At 47.3% G+C, this 26,902-nt stretch overlaps 1 protein-coding gene across 2 annotated transcripts in view; it reads left to right on the plus strand.

The window, feature by feature from the left end:
- Positions 1-26,902, plus strand: part of Wdr95 (WD40 repeat domain 95) — a 127,486-nt gene extending 100,584 nt beyond the window's left edge. For both annotated transcript variants that reach the window (XM_017320945.2, NM_029440.3), the window contains 9 exons: positions 3,078-3,243; positions 8,103-8,198; positions 9,482-9,540; positions 10,258-10,399; positions 11,324-11,363; positions 12,508-12,596; positions 14,212-14,405; positions 21,297-21,394; positions 26,504-26,902. In XM_017320945.2, the coding sequence (XP_017176434.1) occupies positions 3,078-3,243; positions 8,103-8,198; positions 9,482-9,540; positions 10,258-10,399; positions 11,324-11,363; positions 12,508-12,596; positions 14,212-14,405; positions 21,297-21,394; positions 26,504-26,741 (1,122 nt within the window). In that variant the 3' untranslated portion in view covers positions 26,742-26,902. The remainder of the gene's footprint in view (positions 1-3,077; positions 3,244-8,102; positions 8,199-9,481; positions 9,541-10,257; positions 10,400-11,323; positions 11,364-12,507; positions 12,597-14,211; positions 14,406-21,296; positions 21,395-26,503) is intronic.

Below are 26,902 nucleotides of genomic sequence, written 5' to 3' on the forward strand. Positions count from 1 at the left end.
AAGGCCAACCCGCCCAGCTGCCTGCCATATCACCAGCTATTTCGTGCCCTACAAATATTCCCGAGGGCACACATTGCTAGAATACAAACTCCATTGTCTTAGTTAGGGCTACTATTGCTGTCCTGAAGCACCACCACCAAAGAAACTTGGGGAGGAAAGGGTTTATTCACTTCACACTTCCAATTCACAGTTCACCGTCAAAGGATGACAAGACTTCTGTCTCAAAGCAGGAAGGAACCTGGAGGCAGGAGCTGATGCAAACAAAGGCCATGGAGGGGTGCTGCTTACTGGCTTGCTCCTCATGGCGTGCTCACCTGCTTTCTCATAGAAGGCAGGACCATCATCAGCCCAGGAATAGCCCAATACACACACAATGGACTGGGCCCTCCCCCATCAATCATTAATTAAGAAAATGCCTTACAGGTTTACCTACAGCCTGATCTTACAGAGGCATTTTATCAATTGAGGGTTCCTCCCCTCTGATAACTCTAGCTTGTGTCAAGTTAATGTAAAACTAACCAGTATATCCATATACCTCCTCTGTGGTCTGGAAGACCTTGTCCAGTGCCCAGTTCATAATAATTACCCAGTAATGTGTTCTCATTCATTCAGCACCTACTAAGTGCCTCTTGTGGACCAAATACGTGTTGTTTATGGGAATTCCAACAGTAATACACAAACTAGGGCACAGCCTTGCCTTCTTCACAGAGTTCGCAGTTTCGTAAAGCATCAGAGGAAATAACAGAGCTCTATATGCAAGGTTTCCCAGGGGAGTCATGGCCTTCGGCTATCACACGTAGGTCAGTGAAGTGCATATGCATTTAGTATTCCAGCATGCACACATATGCGCTGGCATACTCATGCACTTAGTAGGCAGACATAGAAGAGACAAACATGATTCTTGAGATGCTCACACATAGGCGAGGAGATAAGCATCAGAGGAAATCGGAAGCGTGGAATCTAGCAAACGATGATAATCGACCGCGATGGGAGAGCCCCAATAGCTTTGTTGTAGCAGAATCCAGGAGATCAGAAGATCACTAGGGGGTTTTTAGGAAGGGAAAGATAATCTTCATGCCAGCCAGGAGGGGGTGCTTGAGCACAGAGCGGAGGCACTGGGGTGTGCTGTCTGAAAGGACTGTGGAGGGTCTGATTGGCTAGCATATTAGAAGTAGGCGGGAGGATATGCTAATGAGTTGTAACAGAAGACACACACTACAAAGCTTAAACAACAGAAATCTATTTCCCTCCGTTCCAGGTCCTAAGGCCAGGCTCTGGTGAGGACTCCCTTTCTGGACAACAGATAGAAAGCTAGCCACTGTCAGCATCTCTTTGCTGTGTCTTCTTCACATAGAAGAGCAAGCATGAGCTGTGTGGCTCTTCCTGTTCTTGTGTGGACACAAATCCCAGCACAGGGACTGCATTCTCATGCTCTAGGTGACACCAGTAACCTCCCTATATACCATTACCTTACTTTAGCTCAGTGGTTCTCAACATTTCCAAAGCTATGTGACCTTTAATGCAGTCCCTCTGTAATTTTGTTAGTTATGAATCATAATCTAAGTATCTGATGTGCAACCCCTGTGAAAGAGTCATTTGACACACACACACCCCAAAGGGGTCATGACCCACAGGATGAGAATCACTGGGTTCGGGTTTTGACATGTGGATTTGGGGGAATCAAACGTGCAGCCCAAAAATAGGAAAGAAAGCATTATTCTGCAGTTGGGGTAGGACATCTGGCAGTAGAGGATCTTGGGAAAGAGATACCCATCAGTCTTCGCTTCCCCAGTAGTCTCACAATATAATCCAAGAGCAGGCAGAGCCTCTTTGATAATTCAAGCCAAGTCCTCAGGGGATCTCTGTGGCCAGTACATGAGGAGAAGGTTAGGATAATTTAATATAGCAGAGAGAGAGAGAGAGAGAGAGAGAGAGAGAGAGAGAGAGAGAGAGAGAGAGAGAGAGAGGGAGAGAGAGAGAACAATCTCCATTACATAGTAAGTACCCACAGGAGAGATGTACAATGCTCATGGCCAGGGGTCCCTGAACTCTGCAGCTCTGGTCTCCGCACACCAGGTTCAGGTTCTTGTCTCCAGCGGAGACACCTGGGCAAAGGACCTCCTTTGGGGAGAAGCACATAGTTTCAATTTCCATTCACAGTTATGTCTCGGGGAGGGGGGAGTGGGAGTCCCGGGGTTCACTCTACTCTGGCATGTGGGTTTCTGGCTGGTGGGAAACGGTAGCAGTTAGGCTGGGTTCTTCCTCCCAGCCTCACACTTCTAGGAATAAGACTCAGACTCAAAATACATTTATATATTCCTTGGCTCTACTCTGATTGGATCATAACTAAAATAACCCAATTATTTTAACCTACATTCTGCCATGTGGCTGGTTATCTGTACTCAGGTACCACACATCTATCTCCTCGAATCTCCCTGGGTAGATCTTCCCTCATCTGGCTCTCCCAGAATTCTTTTGACTTCCAGATGTCCCGCCTTCCATTTCCTGCCTAAGCCATAGGTCATAGGCTTCTTAATTGACAGGTGAAACAGCCATACAACACATAGACATTTTCTCTCCGGGAACTCAAACCTTAGAGCATAGCTTACACCCCTTACCCACTGCGGCCTGAGCTAGAGCCGCTTGTCAACAACCTGCTTGATGGCAGAATGGCAGAATAAGGACATACCGGTTCCCTTAGAGAGCTCGACCTCGACAGGCAATAGCCAAACAGGAAATGTTGCAACACAGTGATTGCTAGACAGAGGGGTTCTCATATGAAGAGGTAGAAGTCCCAGAGAACCCCTCCGCATCTGACTTTAGAGATCAAATTATCCCTGAATTGGGATTTATCCTAATTTGGGATTATCCCTAAACCCTACCACACGCATCTCCATCCCCCGCCCCCTGCTCCCCACAAGCCTTCTCCCTCAGCTCAGCCCAGTCAGCATTCCCTCAATGTCTCATCCGACTGAAAGTTCTCAGACTTCCACGCCGTCCCCAACCCCCACCTCCTTTGGTGGCCCATGACCCACTGGTTTGGGGTCTGATTTCTCAGCTCTGTCTTTCTTTCTTAGAACCATGGGCACAAGGAGGACATTCTCTGTGTGGCTCAGTGCCCGCCTTTTCTTCTGGCCACCTCCAGTTACGATGGAGAGATAATAGTTTGGAATGTCATCTCAGGTCACATGTACTGCAAGCTGAACACCCCCAGCCCCATGGATGGCCAGGACCATAGAGAAGGTAAGTAAGGGGCAGGTTCCATAGCCTCTGTACACAGACCCTCCTTAAAGGAGTCTCCATTCTGGACCATGACTTGCTGGGGAGGGACTGGCCTTGTGTCGTGTCCGTCCCTCCCCTGCTTCCTGTCCATGCCATGTGTCATATCTGTTCCTGTTCTCTTCCCTGTCAAAAGCCCAGCCCACAGAAGTCTATCTCGGTATCTTTGAGGTCTTTATCTGCTCCCAACCTGAAGGCTGGACCACTGAGCCCTGCGGCTATGTTGGCACCCCTTTCCTCTCCCACTTTTTCTCTCCATCACCATCCACTTGCCATGTGCATCTTCCACCCTGCTACTAAACCTTCTCCCCCAGCTCAGCCCATGCAGCACCCCCTCAATGTCTCATCCGACTGGAAGATCTCCATGCTCTACCCATCCTCTGCCTCCTCTGGTGGCCCGTGACCCACAGATCTCCAACCTCAATCCTTCCTTACTACTTAAGCATTCAACTGCAAAACTTCACTACCACTTGCCAATTTTGGGGGGAGAGGCTGGCTCTGTTTCTTCAGGGTCTTCTCTGTCTGCTATCTGCTAATGATCGTGGTGGTCATCAAAACAATAATGGGGTGCCCCAACCATAGTTGAGATGTCTTCTGGTTTTACTGCTGGGTGTGCAGGGCTGGGACACTGGCTATAGCCTGTTGTTAAACAGGCTTCCTCCCTTCCCCTGCCCGCCTAGCGGCCCAAGCCCTTCCTTCTCAAGCAGCAGCTGTCTGCTTTGGAGCCACAGGAAAGGAGATGACACAGAACGCTGATTGTTTTGGCATAGAATGAGGAAGGTCTTTCATTTCCTGAGGCCCAAGCTACAAATCCTTATCGAACCACCAGTGGTGATTAGATCCCTGGCTTTAGGCATTTAAAAACAAAACACACAAAACCTCTGAATCATTTAGCCAGAAAATACTTCTGAGCTGTTCCCAGGTGCATTAGGCTCTGAGAAGTGATGTCAGAGGTATAAGATCTTAAGGGGCTTCTGGTCCTAATGCAGAGGCAAGCTGTGGGTAGCCAGCGAGTTAAAAAAAATAATAATAATGGTTAAGTCACGTGGTCAGCTTGAGTGCCACCTGGAGGGGATAGGCGGTGGAGCCTCTGGCAACCTTGGCATCAGAATGGAACTCTGACCTGCAGACTCATCACCAAGTCAACTCCTGATCCCCATTTCTCCACTTGTTTAAAAAAAATTATTCTCCAAAGCTCTCTCTGAGAACACTGAACTGTTTCTTTTTGTGTTTGTTGTTTTTAGTCTTTAGGGAGGAAAGGGATGGGCGTTCGTTGCATTCCAGAAGTTTAGTTTCTTTGCCATTAAAATGAAAATAAAGTCACCGGCTTAGGATGTGAGGCTGACACTTCAGGAAGCAATTCTGATGCAAAACCCTGTTTGCAGAAATGATCACTGCTCCAGGTTACTGTAGACTGCAAGCAGTCTCATTTTGAAAATCTCTTTTGTTACAGGAACACAAACCCAGCCATCACCACAGTAACACTTCCGCAAGGTAGAATTTTCACACACACACACACACACACACACACACACACACAGAGGCACGTACACATGTACACTGCACACACACATGCACTTGCCCTCTCCTGTGCACACACAGGCGCACACACACACACACACACACACACACACACACACACACACACGGTGTGCATGCCCTTCCATGAAGGAGTAACCTGGCTGCTTCTTGACAGTCACACCAAAGCTCAGTGGCCTTTCTCACATGGCCTTGATGAAGGGGATGCCATCTTGCATGCAGAACCATGGTTCTCTCTGGGAAAAGGGCTTGCAAAGCTGGAGGGGGTGAAGTCTTTATTCTGCTGACTCATCTCACTAAGGTTTCTGCTCCATTCTTCCGCCCAAAGGCGATTGCTAATTCCTCTTCCACATCAAAAAGAATTTGACTGTGAGAGAAACCAGGGGATCCCAACCAGGCCAAAGTTCAAGAAAGTCAGCCCATCTGAGACAGAGGAGGTTTATATAGGAAAGCAGTTGACACCCACTGGTTGGCTCTGCCGTCAGCCATTTTCCCATAAGCTGATTTTATCTACTGCTCACACTGACCCTGAGAGACAGGCAGTGTCTGCTTGTTTGCATCAACAGGAGGCTGACACTTGAGAATTAAACAGGACTCGTCATTAACAGCTGCCATAGGCTGAGGAACTTTGAGAGAGGCGCTTTGGGGTCATTAATCCCTTCAGCCTTCACAGCAAGGTTTATGTAGGAGACTCATGTGGTCTCCGCTGTGAAGAAGGTCATCTCTACATGATAGATGGGCATAGCTGAGGTGTTGTGCAGGGATGCACTCCTGGACCCAACATGGGTAAGGAAGAGGCTGGCACACCTTTGTGCCTCTGTAGCCATCCCTGGGATAAACACAAGCAGAAAACCAGAGAAGTCACCTTTATGACCTCTCAAAGACCCACTTCCTAATACTCTTATATTGAATATTGGGGGGGCCGTAAGCATTCCTTTATATGTAGCTGCTCATTCTCTCTCTGAAGCCCCGACCCCGGCCTGGCTTGGAGAGGGTCATGGAAGGACTGTGCTTTTCCCACAGTATTCTTTATGTCTCTTGACTTTCATTTACTAAGAGGCACTGGGGGAGTAGGGATAAAGAGTCCCAAACACTGGCAGATTCGGGAACTTAGAGATGTAGAGCTAGGCTAGTTTATTTGGGAATTGGCAGTGTCCATTGAGTCCTGGTTTGATGGCCATCTCCTCTACAGTGTCTTCTCTGCCTAGTCCATCTTCCAAGAGCCAGCGCAAACATAGTCCGTGTGAGATACCTTCCCTGGCTCTGTCCCTTCCTGAACACACCATCAGCATTCTGTCCGTTGCTTGGGAGTTTTCCTTAGCTTAGTTTTGGGTCTCTGCTGCTGCTTGTCTTAAACTTGAAATGTGGCCTTATCCATAAGACATGTGTTGCCCTGCTAATTAAGGTCAAAGTCTTACCATTGTCAAAATTGCCTTCTGGTCTCCATGCAAAATGGCAGACTTGCTTTACCAATAGGGCTTCTCTTTCTCTGACTTTGTCTGGAGAGCTCAAACAACCCCTCCCCACCCTGGCCCACCCCACCTTCCACATACATATGTACATACATACATACATACCTTCAGAATGTCACATAGCCTTGGTTAAGATTACAGATTCAACTTTCTCCAGATAATCTAGAACCTGAAATTCCCAGAATGTCTTCCCATAGTGTCTTAGCCTTCAGCCAATGACCTATGCCCACCCTGAATGTTCCTACCCCCTCCCCCAAAACTATATAACCCTTGAATCACCCCAAGTAAAGTTGATCTGTCTCCCTGAAGCTTGTCCAGGTATGCTGTCATTACAATACATACTCACAGGGCTCCTGAACACCCCATCCCTGACACCCCACCACACCCCAGACCCCTATCCATCCTCTCTGCTTCATTTGCACACACACACACACACACACACACACACACACACCCCGTTGGCCAATATCAGCTACCAATCCACAGGGGGCAGGGAGGATCACAGACATGCTTAGATGTAAATGAAAAACAAACAAACAAACAAACAAACAAACAAAGAATGTTGATCTTTAGGTCTTCAACAAAGCTTCCCATTTGCTTAACTATGAATCTTCCCTTCTGGCAGCAGCCAGTATTACCACTGTATGGGTGAAGGTGTGAGCTTAATCAAAGGTTAAATAAAAGTTGCTCAACCAGGAGCACTTTGGGAGAAGCATCTGCGCATCCTGGGCTTTAATGCCCACCCTGACCCCACGGGCTTGGCTGTCTAGGCTGCCTGGGTTTCTCAGACCTCTCAGCCTCTCTCTGTAGCTCATGCCACATTCCCATTCTTTGTCTCTCCAAGTCCTAGTATTGGGGGGCAGGGGTTCGGAGTGCCCATAGGCTGCTGGAGCCATCATCTGAAAGAAAATAAAACTTTAGACCTGTGATTCATGTAATTTATGTCAAATAGCCCAAAGAGTTGTTTGTGAGCTTTGAAACCTGGGGCTGAGAACATAATAGCAGAACAGGCCAGGACATGCCCGGGCAGGCCCGTCATTAAGATATTCCTGAGGCTGCTTGGCCATAAAGATAAAGAGAATAACAAGTCCGGACTGGCCAGGCGCTTCCCTATCTCCTGCCCTTCTGACCTAAGTTAAATGTTAACCAGATGCTCTGCTGTTACCCCGATCTGCATGTACAGTCCGCTGCTGTTTAAATGAACCAATAATGTGAAACCGCGCCAATTCCTTCCCCAGCCCCAGACTCTTTTTCTATAAAAAACCCTAGCTTTCAAGCCTCGTGGTCAGATCCACTGTCTCCTTCATGAGATACGTTTCGACCTGGAGCTCGGCCATTAAACTACCTCATGTATTTACATCAATGTGTTCGTGATTCTTGGGTGAATGCCGAATTGGGAATTGAGTGGGGGTTTCTCTACTAGGTCCTTTCACATCCTTCTATCCCTGGCTGGGCTCTTACTCAAGGAGATCATGTATCCCTGTTGGCTTTTCAAATGCTGCTGGGGGCAGCTACATGTGTGAGAGAGAGCTGAATGTGTGTTGGAGAAAGAGAGGGAGAGTGAGCAGGTGAGAAAAAGAGAGACAGAGAAGCACATGTGTGCATCTGCAGCTGGGAGGCGAGGGGGAAGAGAGAGAGAGAGAGAGAGAGAGAGAGAGAGAGATACACATGAGCACACGCAGAGGTAAGGGGAGGGAGAAAGAGACCGAAAGAGGCAGGGAGACAGACAGACAGAGATAGGGTGCAGTGATGGGGTGGGTCCAGGCAGGGAGATTGTGAAAATAAGCCAACAGACCTGCCTTTCATTTCCAGGCCCAGATAGAAGTGTTTCCCAGCTCGCCTTTCTAAAGACACGGCTGACGAAGTTGGATTCAGCATCTGCTGCCCTCATCAGCAATGGGCCCGGAGGTGAGGTCTCTTCTGAGATGAGGTCATCCCGGGTCCAGGTTGGATGAGGAAGCCCCACCCCCACCCCAAGTGGCACAATCTACCTCTGCTATTTAATCGCCAGCCTTAGAGATCCCAGGCTAACATCCCAATCTGCTCCAACGGGAGCCTACCCTACAGGAGGACAGCCATGTAGCTAGGATGCCAGCCATCCGTCCTCCAAATCAGGTCTCTCTGCCCTGCTGTTCCTACAGCCTGCTGGGCCCCAGACCACCTTCAGGGGAGATTGACCTCAGCTATCTATCCCAAACAGACCGTGAGGCCCACAGCAACACCGACACCATTCAATTTGGCCAAATAGAAAAGCACAAGGCAAGAGAAACTGACTTAAGGCAGCCACAGGTAGCCTTGCAGAGGAACCAAAGGAGAAAGGCCAGAGGGTCACGTAGTGAAGAGCTAGCAGGACGCTGAGGTCAGCGTGGAGCTGGCAAATCCTTTGGAGAAGGAAGTGAGGGTTCAGCAGGGGCCATTAACAAGCCGGCTGACATTAACCAGGAACATGGCCTCCAAGCTTTGACTATAACAAGTGGGCCCAAATCCAGCCCCCAAAGGTCTAGTAAAATCACAAAGGCAGTGGCTATGCTGTCCTGGTAGCAAGCACGGCTAAGCTGTATATATTTGGTCCCAGGGTGTTTGGTTGGTTGTCACCTGGGGGGGGGGGGTGCTGCCTTCTACTTGTCCCAGCCTGAAACTGAAGGTCTTTTGACATCAGGTGCTGTTGGGGCCGGGGGGATCTCAGCTGTCTCTGACTCCTTTGAGACCCACTCTTATTCTGTCTGCTTTTCCTGAGGGGGCATACACCCCCTCCCCCAAAGAAGAGGAGGATTCTGTGGCTCTCCCAAGATCTGCTTGGGGTTCCCCACTTCACAAAGGCTTGCTGGTGAACCTACATGTAAACCACAGGCAAAAATTGAGGCCACTAGGCCAGGTACACACACACACACACACACACACACACACACACACACACACAACTGGAAGACATTAATTCTCAGCATAGCACATGTTGTACAGTGGGCACCCTCCTCTGCCAAGGTCACCCTGATTAGTGGAGGAGAACCCAGCAAGTCATCAAGGTTAAAACCGCTCCCCAGTATGATCTTACAGTTCTGAGTGAAGAAAATGAACCAAATAAGGAAGAGATGTTTGCCCCTGGTGTGAGACCACAGGGTTGGCCCAGCACATATTCAGAGTTCTTGGGTGGCTAGGCTCTGCCCACTCCTTACCACTTCCCTCTTACCCAGGTTCTGTCTGTTTCTGGAAGCTCTTTAGTGGGTCTGGCCTCGTTGCAAACTTCACTCCGGTAAGTTGGGGGAACAACTGAGTAACCTGGCTATGGATTTACTTTATTATTGTTGTTGTTGATGATGTTGTTGTTGTTGTTGCGTGTTTGCTCCCTGATACTAGCCTAGGCATCCGGATGGTCTGCCAGGTTCCAATTCTTTGCTTTGATATCTTCCTGATAAGAGAAGCCCAGACATATTCCTCAGAGTGGACCAACTGTTGGCCACCCACAGACCCCATTCCCTAAGAACCAATTGGTTTAAAAGTCACACTGTTCTGCCAGTCACATTGTACTAAGTGGCTGTTGCTCTATTCTACCCCTGAAAACTGTATAAAAACTTGCTGAACAGGCCACCCAGGGTCACCACCTCTCCTTTGGGTGCAGGATGACCCCAGCATGCTGGAACAATAAATTCCTCTTACTTTTGCATCAATCCCTGCCTCCATGTGGTTCACTCAGAGGGTCCCTGATAGCTAAGGCTTGTCAAAGTCTTACCCTGACATGTCTAAGTGACTGAAGTTGAGTTACTGTTTTTTTCTTTGTTTTGCTTTGTTTTGTTTTTTGAGACAGGATTTCTTTGTAAACCCCCTTGCTGTCCTGGAACTCGCTCTACTACAGACCAGGCTAGCCTTGAACTCATAGAGATCCACCTGCCTCTGGAGTACCAGGACTGAAGACATCATACACCAGTAGAAGAGTTACTTTCTTATTATCTTTGTCTCTGATATTTCTCAGTCCAGAGAGAAAGCCCAGGTGAGCGGCATCGTGGTGACATCAGGAGACACTCTCGCTTACCTGGCTGACCAGCACGGCTTCATACATGTCTATGACATCCAGGAGTATGGCCTCCAGGGAACAGAGCTACAGGCTCCCAACAGTACGTAGTGAATTTCTTCCTGTTAAATCCTAGATAAGATTGCTTTGGTTCCTGTGAGATGCTCTTATGGGAAAATTAAATTGTCCCAGTGCAAGGGATTACTCTTAAAGCTCTTAGAAAGTAGAATCGCAGAAACATATTTTCCTGAAAACATTTGGTGTCAGCAAAGATGAAGGAAAGGGCATCTGTTAGCACCAAACAGGGGGTGATTGCTTGCTGGCAATTGAAGGGCACATTGACAACTTGTGTCTAATGCTACAAATAGCAGTTCCACTTGTAGAGATTTGGTGAAGGAAGTGACAAGTGTCCACAGAGATTTACTTGCAAGATTGTGCAAGAACAGGTATTTATCAGAGAGAGAGAGAGAGAGAGAGAGAGAGAGAGAGAGACTACATGAGGACTGGAGTTTGTACTTCCAGCATTCATATAAAAGCCAGGTGCCACACACACACACACACACACACGTCCTCTGTCTCCGAAGAGAATATTGGCGACCATAATGGCCCACCTGTAATCCCAGCACTCTTGAGTCAGAGACTGAGAACCTCCCAGGGCAAGCTGGCTAGTTATATTAGACTCATCATGCCTCTGTAAATGAAGTGAAGAGAAATGAAAGAGACACCCAACAGTCAACCTCTGCTCTTTACATATACATATCTGTGCCCACATGCTGGCAAACATGCCAGCACACCATGTACACACACACAAGATAAGAATCACTGAGGAACGTCATTGTGTAAGCATGTTCCATTGGTCCTATTTCATACTCTTTCAGAGCTGATATGGGGCGAGGAGGGTATTGCACACAGTAGGTGCTTTGTGCTCACTTAGGGGATTAAAGCAGAAAGACCACCATCACCGCATCAGTGCCACTTCCAATCGGGCACACATCCGTACCAGACTCCTTTCTCTCTTTTCACTTAGCCGTGACATCCTGGAGAGCTCACGTCAGCATGGTGACCTCGTGAGTACCATCCTTTTGAAAGGTTCAGTAATCTATAAAAGAAGGAAAGCAAGCATTTGAGTCTTGGTCACATCAGTCCTTTCTAAATCCCTGTCAGAGGACCAAAGGAGGAAAACAGCATTGCCCTTCTGTTGGAGTGGAAAGGGAGAGGTGTTGGGGGCTGGGCTGCTGCTGCCATGTGTTCAAATGCAAATCACCAGATCAAGGGTAGCACCAAATGACTCTGTAAACTTTGCTCATCTTATTCTCAAACTGGTTAAATAAAAATGACCTACAGGCAATTACTGGGGACAATAGAGGTAGACAGAACCCAGGCTTGGGGGCTTGGGGCTTGTTCACAGGTAGGAACCTTGCCAGGAGAATGAGAGGGGAGGAGAAGATGGAGAGATCAAGAGATCTCTTTAGATGGGATGGACCAGGAACATTACTGAGAAATACCCAGTCCAGCATAGAAAAACAGTTCAGGGGTAGTTATCCAGTAATTGTGTTAAAGTTAATTAAATACATTGATAGGACTCTGTCTTTTTTGTTTTATTTTGTTTTGTTTTTTGAGACAGGGTTTCTCTGTGTATCCCTGGCTGTCCTGGAACTCACTCTGTAGACCAGGCTGGCCTCGAACTCAGAAATCCGCCTGCCTCTGCCTCCCAAGTACTGGGACTAAAGGCGTGTGCCACCGCTGCCCGGCCAGGACTCTGTCTTGACTATTAGGAAGTGTTGGGGGGGGGGGGGGAATGGGACTGGCCAGGTCATAATAAAAACGAATTGAGTTATTAATAACAATTACAAACACATGTCGACCTGGTGTTCTTCTGCACATTTATGGAGCTCAGTTGGTCTGGGTTCACATGAGGCTTGAAAGGAGTGAGTAGGCAGAGAGAGAGATGGAGAGAGAGAGAGAGAGAGAGAGAGAGAGAGAGAGAGAGAGAGAGAGAGAGAGTGAGTTTTCACTAGCTCATTTTCTTTTTTCTGACTGCTGTGGGGAGGGGCTGGGATTCTGGAAAGAGCACAGTGTGAGAGGGAGGAGAAGGGAAGACCGGTGTTGTTTAGGAATGAATCCGGCTTCGCTCTTCCTTTCATTCGGATCCGATGTCCCTTTCTGGCAGAGCAGCTCTGACGAATCTCCTTTCCCACTTTACCTTGCTAGCCTGGAGCTGATCGAGGGGGGCAGCATCGTGCTGTCTTCCTCCCTTGACTGCACTGTGCGCCTGTGGAGCCAGGACGGGGCATACATAGGTAAGACCCGCCTCTGCTCAGTTCAGGGCCAAGAAGCCATGGCTCCACCGAGTCGCACATCTGTGGTCACGTGTGTTCGTGTGTCCAGGCCGCCATAGACAGAGTGACGTAGACAGGGTGACTTAATGAAAAGTTACTTCTTCGGAGTACCTGACTCCAGGATGGAGTGAGTCCCCACGTGGCCCGATGAGGAGCTTCCTTGGCTTTCAGGGCGCTGGCCTCTTGATCCACACATGATGGAGATAGCTCTTCGCTGTCTCTTATAACAAGAACACTAATAATATTAGGTCTTATGACCTTATTTAAAGCCAATTACCTCACCAGGGACCCTGTCTCCAAATGTAATCTTTTGGGGGAGGGGGTTTAGGCTAGAACCATAAGCATTTTGGGGAGCTGTGATTTGGTCTATACCACAACATCAGCTTCTTGTATCCAAAACTAGAAAAATAAAATAAAATCAAAGACATTTGGACTCATTGAATTCAGTGGGTGGAGGGTTGTCACTTTGGGAAGGAAGTGTTTTATCATGAAGATCATATTCAGGTAGAGACATTCAGCTATGCGGTGGGCAAAGGCCTGGCATGTATGGACCATAGGGACAAGAATAGCCTAATCCACTACTTAGATGGTGCCCCACGTTGGGCGCAATATGTTGTAATAAACATTAAACAATCCCGGTGTGGGGTTTCTACGTGTATTTAGAAAAAAATTAGAAAAGAAATTCTTCACCCCAATTCAGCAGGAAGCAGTCATAGAAAATCGTCATCCCAGTCCCTGAGGCTGGGGTGTCTGGCTTTGATTATTTTACGAATTATAGATATGTTGTCATTTTAAAGGATAATTTGCAAATGTAATTTTGAACAAGGAAGAGACTAGAGAGCTTAGACTTGGGGATTTCTGTCTTTCCATTCCTCTTCTCTCTCCTTTCTTTCCTAGGTAAAGGGAAGGGGGTTGTAAAGAAAAAAGAGAGATAATGTTATAAGAAATTAGACAAATAGGGAAGAAGAAGCTGCCATGGGATAGAACATGCAGGGGAGGAGAAGGGAGAGCCACCATGGGTGAGCTGAGCTATAACAATGTGGCCATGTGGACTGGCCAATTAGAGCTAAGAGCAGCCCAGATGAAACATAGTAAGTAATAACTTATGGATAGAAGATAGATTCTAACAACATGGAAGGTAGGCAGCTGTCCAGCCACTGTCCTGCTTAAAGCATATTAAAATATAAAGGCTGTGAGCGTGTGTTTCATCATAACTGGTCTAAGGCAGGAAGAAACCCCGAGCCAGGATCATTTAATATTTATTACAACAGAAAGACTGTATGGCCTGTCTGTGCATGGTGTCTTGACCCGTAGCTTGTGTTTCTCGAAATAGATCTGGGTCTGGCTGAATTCATCTTTCAAGTTCTTAGTACATTATTGAGTAGCCTGCACCTACAATGTAGGAGGCTTTCTAGGATTCTCTTTCAAGGGTTAGTTGTCCTATAATTGCTTCCTAGAAAGCTACCAGGGAATAGCTTAGCTGGACTGAGGTGGCCATGCCAGTCTTAAGGAGCTCCACCCATGTTAGCAGTAAGCTGTGATCTGAATAATACTTCATCTATCTTTATTCCTCCAGGGACCTTTGGGCAGAATCACCCCTGGGATGTTTTCACTCCTGACTCATGGGGTCACCCAAGAGTCCCCTTTGAGATTCTGACAGATCCTCGGAGCATGCCTACCCACCGGGTACTGGAAACAGATGTACCTGCTGGATGCTTGGAAGGCCGGCAGGAGCAGGACCACGGGACAGAGGAGAAGGACCCGTGTGAGGTTGGTGTCTGAACCCAACCACTTGTGTTTCCTTTGTGGGTTCTCTGATGATCAACAGGATGTGCACATAGGTTAAGAAAGTCAAAGCATGATCTGTCGAGCCAAGGCAGCAGGACAAGGAGAGTGTGTCTCCTCCATCCTGGGCATTGGCACTGATCTGGACCAGGAGGGCATGCGATCCATCTGTGAGGTAAAGGACAGGATCTCTGGGTCCTTCTCTCCTTTTGCCTACAGAAAGTCAGCTCTCCCTGGCCTTGGAACACAGCAACATGCTCAACCCTAGTGTCGAATCTGAGGACACTCAGCCCATACTTCCTATTCTGAGATGCATTTTAAAACATCTAATAACTGAGAGGAAGCTATGATCAGCTTAATGCCCAACTCCATGAGAATCAACGTCAGAGCAAGAGATTTGGAGAGGGCCCTGGGAGATGCAACCTTGATTTAGAGCTCCCATGAAATATATGCATTTCCAAGAAATGCATGCCCTTTAATAAATTGAAAAGAAGGTCATTTCATGAGCTATTGTTTGCCAGCTATGTCACAACTCAAAGCAGGACACCTGCTCTGCCAGCAGAATCATTATGTCTTCAGTTTTTTTTCTTGGCAGCCTCACAGAATATAGATCTCCCAGTATAACCCAGCTACCGACTCTAGCTTAGAGCCCCAAAGGTGTTCAAAATAGAAACAAAGGATCCAGACAAGCACAACAGCTTCTGCCTCACCTGAAGCTCCTCTGTAGTCTTGTTTTCAAGGTTATCAAATGATAGATACCACAGCGGCAGTCTGGGGAGACTCAGAATGTGGCTCGCACTGTTGGCTGATTTAGAAACACAGTCTTTTCAGCTAGCATTCAATATGGGAAGCTCTAATGTGTTCATTAATTCTGATAGGCCCGCAATTTAGCAAACAAAAGCTCAGACGGAGGTGGGAAGAGAAAAAGGAGAAAGAGGGGAAAAAAATGACAAAGCCCCAGTCAGTTCTTGGTTCAGAGACAGATCTAGGGAGAAATCGAAATTCAGGTTCAAGGGGAGGGGGTGGGAAGAGTTCTGGTGGGGCCCAGCAGGAGAAAGAGGCGACAAAGAAAGGAAAACAGTAAGACAGAAAGAAGGATGAAGGAGGCAGGATGCTCAGAGCAAAAAAAATCACGGTACTATAATTTATTGTGTGCTGCTTGCTCTCCAAGGGTGAGCTAAGTCTTCCTGAGTGATTTTGATCTTCTATAAGGTAAGGGTCCTTCAAGCTAGGGAAATATGGCAGCAAATGATGTGACACCTGGAGCAGAAGCTGAGAGCTCACACCCTAAAGACTGACTCAGAGAGTGAGCAATGAAAATGGGGTGACACTCTGCAAGCCCCAAGCCAAGAGAGTGCACTAGAAATGTCACCAGTCTTTAAACATTCAAAGCCCACCTCCAGTGACACTCTTTCTTTCTTTCTTTCTTCCTTTCTTTCTTTCTTTCTTTCTTTCTTTCTTTCTTTCTTTCTTTCTTTCTCTCTCTCTCTCTCTCTCTCTCTCTCTCTCTCTCTCTCTTTCTTTCTTTCTTTCTTTTTGTTGTTGTTGTTGTTGTTGTTTTTTGAGACAGGGTTTCTCTGTGTAGCCTTGGCTGTCCTGGAACTCACTTTGTAGACCAGGCTGGCCTCGAACTCAGAAATCTGCCTGCCTCTGCCTCCCTAGTGCTGGGATTAAAGGCGTGCGCCACCATGCCCGGCTTTTTCTTCTTCTTCTTTTTTTTTTTTTTTTTTTTTTGACACCCTTCTTTCAAGAAGGCAACAGCTCCTAAGACTCCAAACAGCACCACCAATAGGGGACTGCTGCCTGGCTAGTTTTATGTCAACTTAACACAAGCGAGCATCATCTGGAAGGAAGGAACCTCAATTGAGAAAATGGAAAATGTCTCCTTGAGATGTGGCTATAAGGCAAGACTATAGGGCATTTTCTTAATTTGTGATTCATAGGGGAGGGCCCAGCCTTTAGAAGATGGTGCCATCCCTGGGCTGGTGGTCCTGGGTTCTATAAGAAGGCAGACTTAACAAGCCATGAAGAGCAAGCCAGTAAGCAGTAGCCCTCCATGGCCTCTGTATCAGCTCCTGCCTCCAGGATCCTGCACTGTTTGAGTTCCTGTCCTGACTTTCTTTGATGATGAACAGTGATGTGGAACTGTAAGTCAAACAAACCATTTCCTCCCCTAACTTACCTTTTGGTCATTGTATTTCATCACAGCAATAGAAACCCTAAGACAAGTTGGTACCAGGAGTAGGGTATTGCTGTGACAGACCTGACTGTGTTTTAAAGATTGTGATAGGACTTTGGAAAATTTGACTCCAAAGCCATTGAGTATTGGAAGCTAAGAATGTTGAGAGAAGTGAAGAGGAAGAGACCAGCATTCTTGAGGCAAAATCATCTGGAACGTGTTTCCTCAGGGTCAGCACACAGAAGCTGTGCTCAGAAGCAGCAAAGTTCTTACACCTCATTCTAGCAGCCAAACTTGGTAGCATAAGAATCACTTAGGCAAGCTGGGCGTGGTGACACACGCCTTTAATCCCAGCACTTGGGAGGCAGAGGCAGGCGGATTTCTGAGCTCGAGGCCAACTTGGTCTACAAAATGAGTTCCGGGACAGCCAGAACTATACAGAGAAACCCTGTCACAAAAATAAAATAAAATAGAATAAAATAAAATAAAATAAAATAAAATAAAATAAAAATCACTTAGGCGGTGCTGATTTTGAAAGCATGAAGGAAAGCAGCCAAGCCTTGGCAATGTGTGGCAGGACTAGAGTCTGGGAAGAGAGCCCAGGAGAGGCTATTGTTGAAAGTGCAGCCCAGTTCCAGCAAGGGTCTGTAGCAGTTTTGGAGATGCCAGTACCATGAGATGACCACAACTAATAGCAGGAGGTGTGGAGTGGAACTGGCCTGAGCCTAGAAAACAAGCTGTGTGTGTAGGCTTATGTTTTTCAAAACCTACGGTTTTTAAACACTTCAACCACTCTTAAAGCCCAATTGACCAAAGGTAGGGGAGGAAGATGGTTAATTGGACAAGTGCAATCTGGACCTGTTCAGAAGTGAGTGGTTCCTTGTGGTAACCAAGCCAGCTTAGTCAGTCAACAGGGTCTCGAGGGAGGGAGGGAGGATTTTTTTGTTTGTTTGTTGTTTGTTTTCTTGGTTTTTGTTTTTTTCGAGACAGGGTTTCTCTGTATAGCTCTGACTGTCCTGGAACTCACTTTGTAGACCAGGCTGGCCTCGAACTCAGAAATCCGCCTGCTTCTGCCTCCCGAGTGCTGGGATTAAAGGCGTGCGCCACCATGCCTGGCTGGGAGTGAGGATTTAAAAGAAAAAGACAATTAGACAACTTTATAATGTGACTCCAGCCAGTGCTGAAGCTGAATTGGTTGGGCTTTACTTTTCTCCAGTCTGCTTTTATGTCATCCTAAGTACATGCAAAGAATAAGGTCAGCTCTAGGTCGAGAAACAAACAAGGCAATAAACAAAGTCCCGTGGTATTCAGGGACTTATCAAGATGGTCAAGATCTTGAGCCTACTTGCTTGTCCTAGCCCAGTGTCAAATTTCTGCCTGAGCCTACTTCCGTGTCCTGGCCCAATGTCAAATTCCTGCCAAATTTCTAGAACTGGCCCCAAGAGCAGTAGTTCGATCTAGAAGAAACCACAAGGCCCCCACTGATCGGCACGAGTCCACCAAAGCAACAAACAGCAGTCAGAGCACCACTAGAAGTTCTTCGGTGTGCTTCTCTCCACAAAGTCACAAAGAAAGATCAGTGAAGAAAGCAAGGCAAACCAATGCCACAGCGTTGTCAGCAAAGACCAGCAAGTCAAACAAAGCCAGAGTGTTGTCCACTGTCTTTCCAAACATCACGCATCCTCTCAAGCAAACCAGCAAAACACCACATGCTCTTACACCAGACATCTTCCAGAAAAACACCAAATGTTTGCTCTCAGCAAAACATCCTCTCATAAAATAGCTTCCAGAAGAATATCACATGACACCATTGAGTCTCCAACGAAACCCAGAAATTCCCATTTCATGAGTGTGCTGCAGAGGGTTGAGCCAGAGAAATGACCCAAGCCCGTTTGGAGGAGGCCAGAGGATTGTGAGTGAGCTCCAGATGTTGACTATTGAGCTATTTATACTGTTGGAGATTGGTTTTGTTTTTATTTGATAGTGACTGGCTCTTCCATCTTGAAGTAAGAAAGTATTTCATTTATTTTTGATTTTACAGGAGCCCACAGTTGAAAGACTTATAAAGTCCCTTGGGGTGGTGGGTATCCAGGATGGGCAAAGGTCATTAGCTGAAGGCTTAGGGTACTGAAATGCCTCATTAGCCTGGGGAAGCATTTCAGGAATCTCAGGTGCTAGCTGAACAGGTTCTTATCAGGAAAAAGGAAGTTGATCCTATATCCTAGCTGAGGCTTTGTGACATTCCTCAAGTAGAGACAGGTATGGGGTTTTGAATTCCCCAGACAAGGTCAGAGAAGGAGAAGGAAGTCGTCCACACTGCACGGAGCTCATAGGTTATCCAGTTATGGTGGACTTTGACCTTAATTAACAGAGTTTGCCCACACCTTCATATTAAGGCTGGACAGGACAATCCAGTAGGAGTAAAAAAGAGTCTCAAAGCAGTCAAAAGAGTCAGAGGTATCCCCCTTCCCACTGTTGGGAGTACCACAAGAACATCATGTTACATAACAGCTATGCAGAGAACCTATGTCAGATCCATACATGCTCCTTGACTGTTGGTCAGTCTGTGAACCTGGTTAGCTGGTTCTGTGGGTTTTCTTGTGGTGTTCTTGACCCCTCTGGCTCTTACAATCCTTCCTCCCTCTCTTCTGCAGGGATCCCACCCCCACCCCAGCTCTGCCTAATGTTTGGCTGTGAGTCTCTGCATCTGCTCCCATCAGTTGCTGGGTGAAGACTCTTTGATGACGATTATGCTAGGCTCCAGTCTATGAGTATAGCAGAGTATAATTAGAAATCATTTCATTGACTTCTCTTTAAATTACCAGCCTTGTACTATCCAGCCTCTGGCTCCTGGCCCTCCAGGCTGTGTTAGGCATGGGCTCTCTCTCATGGCATGTGTCTCAAGTTGGACCAGTCATTGGTTGGCCATTTCTACAAATTCTATGTCACCTTTACCCCAATATACTTTACAGGCAGCACAAATTGTAGGTTGAAGGTTTTGTGGCTGGGGAAGACTATGGGACTTCTAAAGATTGTAAAAACGTTTTATGTTGTGATGCTGATGTCAATGTGTGATCACAGGAATGAAAAAGAATGGAAAGGTGGCACATGCCTTTATGTTATGGCCGTGGATGTTTTTGTGTCAAGTTGACAAGGGATAAATTGTCCTAGCTAGGTTTTTTTTTTTAATGTTATATATTACACTTTTTTGCAAGAAAATAAATTATACAACTTAAAAAATAAAATCCAAAAATTAAGCAGTCCATCAAAATATTTCAGCCTACTGCATACAGAAACTGCTACTGTGAGAAAACTATACCGAGTCATCTCAGTATGTAGTGGCACACATTCAAAACTGTACAGGTCATGACGAGCGACCACACCTAAGGAGCTCCAGACCACACATGGTGTAGACCACAGGAACGTTCTCAAACAATGGTTCTTTCAAAACTGTGACCTTGGGGAAACGTGGGGCAGTCTTCACACAAAAACCGAAGAGCCAGCTTGAGTTTATGACAGCGATTCTTTCTGTAAACTAGCAAATGGTTCATCCAGATTGGATATGAAAAATTTGCCCTTGGAGCAGAGCTAATGATATCATATTCAATTTAATGAGGAGTTCAAAAAAAATTACGAATGATTAGCATTTCCCCTTTTTGGAGACTTAATATTTATGCACAAAGAGTAGGAGCTTTCAATGAACGGCTGGCAAACTCATCCTGGCTAGTTTTATTAACACAAGCTAGAGGCATCTGAAAGGAGAGAGCTTCAATTCACAAATTGTCTTCATAAGATCTGCCTGTAGGGCATTTTCTTAGTTAGTGACTGATTGAGGACTGGTGCCACTCCCGGGTTAGTAGTCCTGGGTCTATAAGAAAGCAGGCTGGACAAACCATGTGGAGCAAGCCTGTAAGCAGCACCCCTCCATGTCCTCTGCCATGTCAGGCCCTGCCTCCAGGTTCCTGCCCTGCTTGAGTTCCTGTCCTGACTTCCTTTGATATGATATGGAAGCCTAAGCCAAATAAACCCTTTCATCCCGTTTGTGTTGGTCTCAGGGTTTCACTGCAGCTACAGAAACCATAATAGACACAAGACTATGGGAGACATCTTATCCAAAACACCACAACGTTACTTCTAAGATAAAAGGGACAGAAAACCAAACTCCAAGCCTTTATGTGGTGTGTTAGGACCAGGAATCCAAATTGTAAAGTTGCAGAATAAGGTGTTTCCTGACTGTTTGCGAGAGGACCCAGAGCTCCAATTCACTCACTGTCATGTGATCTCCCACAGTCCCTCCCGCTGAGCTATGAAATAGAGGGTGTCTTAGGCAATCTAGAAGTTTCTTTCCAGCCTTAAAAACTATGTGCTTGTCTTTTTTTTCTGTTTGAGAAAAACTTAATGTGTTCATTGTCTCTGTATGTTGATAGCGCCTCTTCCAAGATGCCAAGAGATTTCATACAACCGTAGTCCAAGTGAGTTGACTAGATGCTAAGAAGAGCTCACAGGAAAATGCCACATACCAGCTGGAACTGGGACAGGGCACAAAGGCTCTATGGGAAGTTCTGCCTTCTGGCCAGTTCAGCCAGCCTGAGTCTTGTTCTAACAGGGAAAATCCAAATGTCCCACTGTTGGCTCTCGGTCCCTGTTATCAGAGTGACCATGGCTTCTGGTCTCACATCTCTGTGTTCTTCCTCCAGGCTGAAAAGACCCCTAACCCTCCCTCCCCAGAAGGTCTCACTGTTGAAGCAGAGGCGAAAGCAGATAAGAGCCGATGGGCTGCATTTTGCCATGGCAGGTCAGTCTGGACAATCAGGTGGGTCAAAGGAGCCATCCCCTCTCTCACCCCCACCCTCACCCCCAAAGCATGCAGTGGTCCTTGGCTGAGGTCTGCTAGCTCTCTATTTACTACCTGTTATCTGTCTCCCCCAGCCTGTGAGTGTAACTGAGTCACTACTCAAGTGTCACCCACAGAGCATCTTACCTATGCGATTTAACACCTCCCCCCCATTTTATCAGGCTACCACCCATGACCAAGCCCCATCCGTTTGTTTGTACCGACAGCTCTGTGGCTGGTGTTGCTGGCCTTGGGAACACTCGAGGCACTGTTGCCTCACCATCTCTCACACAGGTACCCTGTATAGCCCTCTAGCTTCCTGAGGGCCCGGGGTAAGGATGAAGGCCCCAGGGCCTCCAAAGCTACAAATCCTAGGCTACCTCAAAGCCCCATATGCACTCCAGGTCCCTATGCACTGGGACATGGGAGGTTCTAGAGATGCAGAGTGTTCTAGTTCCTCCAGTTCCCCGGAATGTTCTTCTCTAGGTCTCGGCCACCAAGAGACCCAAAGAAACAGCCCTTCCCACGTCCTCTAATGCTCCTCTCACCAGAGAATTTAGGTTAAATAAATGCCTGGATGAGTGGCAGCTCCATCTTCACCATGTTCACCAAGAGCCCAAGTTCCTTCCCTGCATATCCGTCTGCACAGTTACCTAACGGGAAGGACAGCTACAGCTACCTAACCCTTGCCTTCCATCTACACCCCTGAAAGTACAAACAGGGGCATGGGGAGTTGGGAATCCAGGGCGTGTACTTTCCAGAAGGCTCAGCATGCTTCCTGGGATATTCTAGGAGTGTCTGCCTACTCCTGCTTGCATCTTAAGGGGGACAGCACCTAGTCACGTGACCACAGCCGGTCACAACTGAGGCCCTGTCTAAGGAGAGGAGGGTGGGAAAGGGTTTCTGGTAGACATGTAGCAAGCTCTGTTCCAGAAGCTACGAATATAAAATGCTGTGGGTACTTGTAGAATTCGAGGTTCTGTCACCCAGAAACTCCACTCACTATGATGTGTCAGGCCAGAAGGATGTGTGGAAGCCACAAGTCCAAAGTTTGTCCAGGGCAAATAGCTAATTTATGGGAAAACAACACAGACCTGGAATTTAGCAACCGTGACTATGAATCATTTCAACTTCCTTTCTATTATACTTGGAGGTCTTCCAAGAAGGTATAGGATACAGTAAGATGGCAGATGTGATGGCATACTGGAGTGTGATGTGAGAGTCTGGAAAGGGGAGGTTCCTTCCCTGTTCACCGACACCATTAGCATCTCCACCCTGGACTATTGAGTTAGCAAGGTGGCCAACAGCTACAGACTTTGAGCCCTTTTTGTTTGTTTGTTTGTTTGTTTTCAAGACAGGTAGAGTTGGCTGTCCTGGATCTCACTCTGTAGACCAGGCTGGGCTCAAACTCACAGATATCCTCCTGCCTCTGCCTCCCAAGTGCTGGGATTAAAGGTGTGCACCACTGCTGGGCGTGGTGGCACACTCCTTTAACCCCAGGACTAGAGAGGCAGAGGCAGGCGGATTTCTGAGTTCGAGGCCAGCCTGGTCTACAAAGTGAGTTCCAGGACAGCCAGGGTTACACAGAGAAACCCTGTCTCGAAAAAACAAAAACAAAAAAACCAAAAACAAACAAACAAAAAAGGTGTGCATCACTGCGCCACCCATCTGAGCCCTGATCTTTACACACCTACTCAGGCCCTCTTTTGCCTCTAGCTGCCTTTTTCCTCAAAGACAATGATGCAGGACACAAGGCCGGAAAAGGCTCCAAATGTGATTAAGAGCAAGTACAGCAAGAAGCCACAATGATAGGCATTGTTTGGCTCTCTTCTGTACAAACGGTGTTAGCATGGAATGGTGGATGGGGAGTTAGCTCTAAATTTAGAATAGGATTTGATTCTCTGTGTTTGTTTATCACAAGGATAAAATGAGCAGAGAGAGAGGCATGCAGGGAAGGACAGAGGGGGCAGTGGATCAACCCTGGTAGTTGTTGAGTAAATTTTAAAATGTATGCCAGCCGGGCATTGCTGCACATACCTTTAATCCCATCACTCGGGAGGCAGAGGCAGGCGGATTTCTGAGTTCGAGGCCAGCCTGGTCTACAAAGTGAGTTCCAGGACAGCCAGGGCTATACAGAGAAACCCTGTCTTGAAAAAACAAAACAAAACAAAACCCAAAACGTATGCCTTTTAAGGCAGGAAGCATTAGAAACAATACACACATTCTATCAACATGCCATTTCGATTTGCAACATGAAGACAGCACATTCATTCACTGGTCTTTGGGCATCCAATGCACCATAAATGAGCTTTGATTTCTGCTTTTACAAAGGTGAAGCAGACCTCTGCAAAGCGTGTTAGAGCAGTGTTCTTCCCAATTTCTAGAATTTCCCCCAAACCATCGTTTATCCTCAGTCCTCCATCCTCCGCCAGCTGAGCGCCTTCAGCCCTAGCGAAGGCTTCTTTGTTTCTCTCATTATTCTCACATTAATGTAATTTTCGCTTTGTTGAGATAAATTTATAATCGCAATCAAGTGTCCAAGAGGCATGGGCGGGTGGGAAAACAATCCCAGCTGGTTCTGGCTAAGCGTGCACCTGTCCCAGTTGGGAAGAAAGCTACCGTTGCCGTCTAGCACAGCGGAGCATTCACAGGGCTGTTGAGCATTGGCAGGGAGGGTATTGATGGAGTCGCTCAGACCACCGGGTCCTTTTAGAAAGCATCTACTGCAGAGATTCTTTATGTAACAGATTCTCTGAAAGTCAAATCATGTTTTCTGTGTGTAGCTTGACTACGCGTAGAAAGCAAGAAAGCTCACAGGTGGGGAAGGGGAAGACCGCATCTGCAGCCGGTAGGACAAGCCGCTCTTCTCTCATTCTGGAGACGCTGGGGATCCCTACAGAAAAGGAAACTGAGGCTCCGGGAGGCCATGCTGCTTATCTGAAGTTAAATCACTAGTAGCGGTGGCCAGGCACTAAGAGGGCCTTGCTGTTTGTTAGCTTTCCTGCATCACTCCTCTGACACCGAGCCTTGGGCTTTTCTGTGAACATAAAAAGAAAACACAGACTCTACCTGCTCTAAAAACGGGGATGCCTTGGGCAAGTGGCAGATGATTGTGAAGCACGCATCCACCGGCCTGCAGGATGCTGCCCCAGGGTTGGCGCTAGGGCAGCTCATTGAGGAGCTTGTTGCCTGGGGTCCCTTTAAAGTTTAAACAGGACGGTGGGAAGATGTCTGGGAGATGTTGCTTCCCTGGCTCAGCAGGGTGAGGCAAGGCACCAGAACCATTTCCAGAGAAATGGTACCAGGGAGGTGAGCAGACAGCCCAAAAGGATGCTCACAGAGTAAAGGAGGGACAGAAATAGCAAAGAATGCGGACCAGGCTGGAGAACAAAGGACCAAGATGGCAGCAGAGCTCCAGAGACAAACCACGTGGTAGGAAGCAGGGTTAAGGACCCCTCATTCTCCTGAGCATCCCGGGTTTTGTTGAAAATCACTCTGCTTCACAATAATGTGTTGAGGGCTGCTCTGTGCCTACACCGCACTGTAATAGAACACAGGGGACATGCCCACAAACAGAGAGGAGTCTGTCCTGAAAAAGTTAAGCCTCCATTGCTTCATCGCGCAGCTCTTGCATGATGGGAGGAGCATGAAGCATCATGGGAACATTGGTGCAGGGGATGATGGGATAGTATTAGGAGAGAGGGAATTCATGCTGATGCCTGAGAAACATTAGTGGGAGTATTAGGGTGTGGCCACCTGTAAGGGGTTTTTTAGGAGACAGAAATGGTACCACATGTATGAGGCCGAAGATGTGCTAAGTAAAACAAACCAGTTGCAAAATGACAAATATTACCTGGTAACAAGGGACGAGGTGCCCAGAGCAATCAGACTCACGGAGTCAAAGTGAAATGGCTGCCGTTAGGGGCGGAGGAGAAGGGGACGAAGAGATGCTGCTCAATGGGTATGTTTTCAGTTTTGTGAGGTGGACGAGTTTAGAAGCTGACTATGGGGGAATGTAGATGTAGTTCTGGCACTCGGGAGATGAAGGCATGAAATTCAGGAGTTCAAGGTCACCCTCAGCTCTATAGGGAGTTGAAAGGGTCAGAGGCCAGCCTTGGGCTTTGTGAGACCCTGTCTCAGAAAACTAAAAGTTCTGGAATTGAACAGTGATGATGGTGGTTGCACAGCAATGTGAATGTATGAAATATGTATTTGGTTCAGGTAACTTACACAATGTATTTAATACCGCAATGAAAAATAAAGAACTCCGCCAGGCGTGGTGGCGCACACCTTTAATCCCAGCATTCGGGAGGCAGAGGCAGGCAGATTTCTGAGTTCGAGGCCAGCCTGGTCTACAAAGTGAGTGCCAGGATAGCCAGGGCTACACAGAGAAACCCTGTCTCAAAAAACAAAAAACAAAACAAAACAAAACAAAAGAACGGGGGAGGGGGATGACCAAAAGGGTGACTCTAGTTAAGAGCACTTGTAGCTTTGTTGGAGGACTCAGGTTCAGTTCCCAGCACCCACATGGCAACTCAAAACCATCTGTAATCAAGTTCCAGTGGGTCTTTTGGTCTCCCCAGGCATTGCACACACACACACACACACACACACACACACACACACACACACACACACAGGCTTGTGCGCAGTGCACAGACACTCATGCAAGCAAAACACCCATACATATGAGATAAAACCATTTTTAAAAATTAGAAGGTGCAGAGGTAAGACTATGGAAGAACAAAGCCCTTGAGGAAGAGCGAAGAGGGTCCGTTCGTGCTGGCTTTGGTTCAGTGTGGCTGAAGTGGTGGTGGGTTGCGGGAGCCATTGGGAGAAGAAATGAATTGTTAACAGGTGGGAGCAGTTGGCTTTCCAAGGTACCTAGAAATGACCAGAATTGGTGAGAGAGAGAGAGTTCAGGGATAGGGATAACACAGACATATGAATTCAGAAGGCATGCTGGGGTGCTCAGCATGGGGGGGGGGGATCTTGTAGCTGCCAGCCTTCAGATACCAGAAGAATCCTTACACTTGTTCTCCCCCCACCCCTGCCCTTCACCCCCCACAGACTACTGTCAGCTCGAAGAAAGCCTCGCTGGAAGATGCCTGAGCTCAGATGGCCCAGCATTTACCAGGCCCTCCGGTGCCACGAGCTTGCCTTTGTGTCTGCTCTCGGGGAGAAGCCAGATCTGTCTGTTCCTGGCTCTGACTTGTTCCCGGTTGGTTTCTGCAGCCAGGAGACAGAAGCAGCGCTACCAGAAAGGAAGAAACTCTCACCCTGGAGCGGTTTCTTGCCCGAGTGCTAAGGACCTTGACCTCCTTGCTTGGCCAGTTCTTTCCTGTGTCATGGAAAGGTTTGGCTGAGCTTAAGGCTTTGACCCCTGAGGCGTAGAAAAGAGCAAGATGAGAAATGATCTCAGCCCATGTGGGCTCATCCTGAAGCAATTAGAGTTGAAATTTCAGAGAA

The sequence above is a fragment of the Mus musculus genome, chromosome 5 (assembly GCF_000001635.26).
Source record: "Mus musculus strain C57BL/6J chromosome 5, GRCm38.p6 C57BL/6J".
NCBI classification, from domain to species: domain Eukaryota; kingdom Metazoa; phylum Chordata; class Mammalia; order Rodentia; family Muridae; genus Mus; species Mus musculus.